Genomic DNA, 4720 nt, shown 5'->3' on the forward strand with positions numbered 1-4720 from the left:
ACGTAGTCTAAATTATAGAAACAAGAATTTACAAAATATATTTCTCAACATATTACTAAAAAGAAAATCAATTGATCTTGTTGGCTGTCGGCGAAGATGCCGAAGCGACATCCTCCTCGAAATAGAATTTTAAAGTTTCCTATTTTGCTTTGAGAAAATCTATGGCGACCCAGCTAATGTTGCCAAGTCCGATGTGAAAAGAAACGAAAAAGAAAAAAAATCCCTATAAACCATGAATGACCTTCCGCTGGTGTCCAAACGAGCTAGGCTAGCTCCGAAAACTTGGGGCCCTTCATCATTAACTTGAATATAATTATAAATATCGATCGATCCGCATTCCTCACTCTCCACCCTCCTCCCCAGACCTCATCAACACGGCAACTCTCTCTCTCTCTCTCTCTCTGTGGTTAATTTCTGGGATTGTTATAGAGAATATATATGGCCAATGATGATGTAGTAGAAGCCATGGCTGAAGTATTGAAGGAAGAAGATTCCATGGAGCTCAAAGAGCAGAAAAAAAATTCATGGCAAAGGTTACAGAGACATGACTCTCTGGACATCGAGTCCAGCTTGTTTCCAGGCCATGACTCCAAGGTCGATCTGCCTCCACAAGCTAGCTCTATTTTTTTTCCCCCCACTAATTTTCATGATCTCAAATTGTTATACAATGTAAACAAAACTGACTAAAATTCATATTTTTTTTCTCTTGAATTTGAACTGATTTTATATAAAGATAATTGATGATTTATTAAGACAATAGTTAATATATTTTTTAATATTTTTTTGGGGGCCGGGGGAAAAAGGCTGTGAAATGGTCAGTGATATTGCATCTAGCATTCCAAAGTATTGGCGTGGTGTACGGGGACATTGGAACGTCTCCACTGTACGTGTATGCGAGCACCTTCACAGATGGCATCAAGGACAACGATGACATCTTGGGAGTTCTTTCTCTCATCTTTTATACTCTCACCTTGATTCCTCTCTTCAAATATGTCTTGATTGTCTTACAGGCCAACGATAATGGCGAAGGTACGTACGTACATATGAATAGGCTATTTTCGGTCCATATCTAATCCTATAGAATTCGACCCCGTGATAAATAGCAAGCAGGCCAACACATGCATGCATGGGGTATGTCCTTGTTGCTGACTCAAACCTACCAAGCACAGCACCCCCGGTGATGTGGATGCTGTAAATGTAGTACTACTTACTATCTCAAACTCAATTACATGATCATGTAAATCTGAAATAAATTAATAACACAACATGATCAAGCTGCACGTACCTCGCAAATTATGTTGCAAGTGGATCGAGCTACGTTTATGCCATTTTCAAACTATTTACAATTTCATGCATGGCATCTCTTGAATCTTCCTGATCTTCTGTTGCTCAACCTATTCCCATGAAATACAACCACTACTGCACCTTCCTCCACCATGAATTCTTTCCCATTTTATTTCTTTTAAATCGAGGAAAGATCACTACTATACTTGCTTTGGGAAGCTGGCCCAAATTAATTGCTTTGATTGTTTATGTTTAGATTTTCAAGCTAGACTGACTTCAAAATTTCTGGGGATGGCTTTATATTTAAAAAACTGGATTCACGTCATGAATATTAGAGACCAAAACCTAATTCAGGGTATATACTGGATCTTATTTATAGGGCGCACACGTACACACATGCACACAACAGAACCTAATTACAATGACGTTTGAGACATCCACGTAAAAATAGTCAAACTTTTTAGTTTTCCTTGCAAGGATCATTCTTGAATCTGTTCCGAATATTCATTGGATTTTAGGAGGATTTTTTAGTTTTTGAGGCCTGTATTTATGTTGGAACCCCCAAATTCTGCACACATCCCTACTAATTAATTACAAGTGAAGTCCACTTTGAGGCGGCCTCCTCCTCATGATCAAGCCTTTCCCCTCCGAAATGGATTCAGTTTTCCAATTGATGAATTATTTCCTGCTAGATCATATATACAGATCAAAGGGTACAGCTCAAACCTTATAATTCCTTCCTTTTCCAGCCAATATTTAAGTAATCAACAGACTTGCTTTCAGTAATTGGTTTCTTGATAATGCGCATCATGCATATTATATGTTAATTAGCCTTTGATGAACTTATTGATCTCCTTTTCAGGAGGGACGTTTGCCTTGTACTCTCTCATATGCCGGTATGCCAAGGTAGGTTTGATACCCAATCAGCAGGCCGAGGACGCTGACTTGTCAAATTACCAGATGGAGTTGCCAAACAAAGGTCTACAGAGGGCATCGAGGCTCAAGTCCAGGCTAGAGAATAGCAACTTTGCTAAGTACTTCCTCTTGTTTGCCTCAATGCTTGGTACTTCCATGGTGATAGGGGACGGCGTTCTCACTCCCTGTATTTCAGGTAATTTGCTTAATTAATTACACATTGATCATGATCACTATATACTAATTTCCATTTAATCCTTTGTTTTATTCCCTACATGCATGTACGCGCGTGTACTGCGTTCTAGATACATATAAATATGAGATTTTACAGCATTTATTCATGTCTATATATACAGATTTAAAAAAATATATATTAAATATTTAATAGATAAAAAGGAATTGATCATACTTAATAAATGTAGTTGTTTTATATATAATTTATCTCTTGTGATCAGCTTACATATGCATTATAAGAAAATTATTTATTTGTGATCAGTTATTTTTTATAAAAAATAATATATTTTTATCATAAATAATTATTATCACTATAAATAATCTGTGATAAATGTTTGATTTTCTTATTGTACTAATGTTGCTATCTCTGCGCGTGTCTTTTAAAATCCACATGCAGGGTCCTTGGTGTCATTGTTGATCCCTTAGAATTTTTCGTTTTACTCCGATTTATTGATGTTTTCAATAACACCCCAAATCTTAATTCCCTCTTGATAAACTATGTTAATTGTGATGGCAGTTTTATCGGCTGTTGATGGGATTAAGATAAAGGCCCCACATGCAATGACAGAAGGTACGTACGAACATATATATATTATATATAGTACAGAATTGAATTTATTTTAGTATTAATTAATGGTATATAATTTATGAGTATCTAGAAATTAATGGATTTTTTTTTGTATAACTTTTGTTGGGATTTTTATGGCTTAAATTAAAGAAAAGATAAAATAGATATATAACCACCTCGTTTGGATAGTAGGATAAAATAAAATATGATTTTAGATGAAAGTTAAAAGTTTAATAAAATATTATTAGAATATTATTTTTTAATATTATTATTATTTTAATATTTAAAAAAATTAAATTATTTATTATATTTTGTATAAAAATTTAAAAAAAATGTAATGATCATAAAATGAGATAAAATGAAATCGTTTATATATTCGAATGGGCCAGACCGTTTCTCAATCATTTATGGTTATATATATATCTTAGTGAATTTACAAATGACGAGTTGTTTTGATTAATGTAATTATTATAAATATATGCAGATAGGATTGTTTGGATATCAGCGGCGATCTTGGTGCTACTATTCATGGTACAAAGATTTGGAACAGACAAAGTGGGCTACAGCTTTGCTCCGATCATCTGCGTTTGGTTTGCCTTAATCGGTGGCATTGGCGTTTACAATTTCATCATATACGATCCAACTGTTGCTAAAGCCATAAATCCAAAGTACATCGTAGATTATTTTCGGAGGAATAAAAAAGCTGCTTGGGTTTCCCTTGGTGGTATTGTACTCGCTATAACAGGTTTGCAATTTTCTTGCCATCAGAGCTATTGTATATGTAAATCCATGAAGAACACACCCTCTAGCTAGCTAACTCACTATATGAAGAAGTACTGCAAAGTCAGTCATATCCATATAGCTATATCGATATGACTGACATGAATAGTATTTGATTTATAAGAGAAGTTTATAATTATGTTTAGGGGTGTAACCGATCCGGTCCGGTCCGGTCCGGTTTTGGATAAAATCTAGGACCGAACCGGTATGTACCGGTTTTATATTTTTCAAAACCGATTACGCACCGGTTACCCTCCTAAACCGGTACTTCCGGTTTTACCGGTTTCCGGTCCGGTCCGGTCCGGTTTTTCAGTTTTTTAAAAATATAAATTTCACAATTTGTCATTAAAAATTTGTTTATAAAAAAAAAAAAAATTGATTTAAAAAAAACTGTTTTATACTTTTATTAATATATTAGACTATATAATAGTATTAATATTAGACTATTGGTATAGTTACAAGTTATATATTAGTATTAGTTATAAACTTTTAGTGATTTAGTATTAACATTTTATGTAATAATTTATAAATTATAATAAGAAATTATTTCATATATGAATATATATGTTATATATAAAATTTCACATAAAAATTTATAATTATACATTATATATAAAACCTATATATATTAATATTTAATATATATAAAATATTTTGTATAAAACTTATATATAAAAATATTATTTTTTAATCAACCGGTCCGGTCCAAAAAATCCTGGAACCGGAACCGGAACCGGATCGGAACCGGCCGGTTTTTACATTTTAAAAACCGGTTCCGGACCGGACTGGTTCAAAACCGGTAAAACCGGTCCGGTTCATTCTGGTCCGGTCCGGTTTTTCGGTTTGATTTTACACCCCTACTCGTGAGGAACTTCTTTTCTTTTCTTCTTTATTTTCCAGAGAGGACGAAAAAAAAATATTAGAATAACTTTAGAAACT

General features: G+C 33.8%; 1 protein-coding gene across 1 annotated transcript in view; it reads left to right on the forward strand.

Annotated features, from left to right (window-relative positions):
- The first annotated feature begins 438 nt into the window (after positions 1–438).
- Positions 439–4720, forward strand: part of LOC109018856 (potassium transporter 1-like) — a 4741-nt gene continuing 459 nt past the window's right edge. Inside the window, exons 1-5 of the mRNA XM_035692766.1 lie at positions 439–594; positions 804–1029; positions 2147–2395; positions 2951–3004; positions 3486–3746. Of these exons, the coding sequence (XP_035548659.1) occupies positions 439–594; positions 804–1029; positions 2147–2395; positions 2951–3004; positions 3486–3746 (946 nt within the window). The remainder of the gene's footprint in view (positions 595–803; positions 1030–2146; positions 2396–2950; positions 3005–3485; positions 3747–4720) is intronic.

This window comes from Juglans regia, chromosome 8, assembly GCF_001411555.2.
Source record: "Juglans regia cultivar Chandler chromosome 8, Walnut 2.0, whole genome shotgun sequence".
Taxonomy (NCBI): Eukaryota; Viridiplantae; Streptophyta; class Magnoliopsida; order Fagales; family Juglandaceae; genus Juglans; species Juglans regia.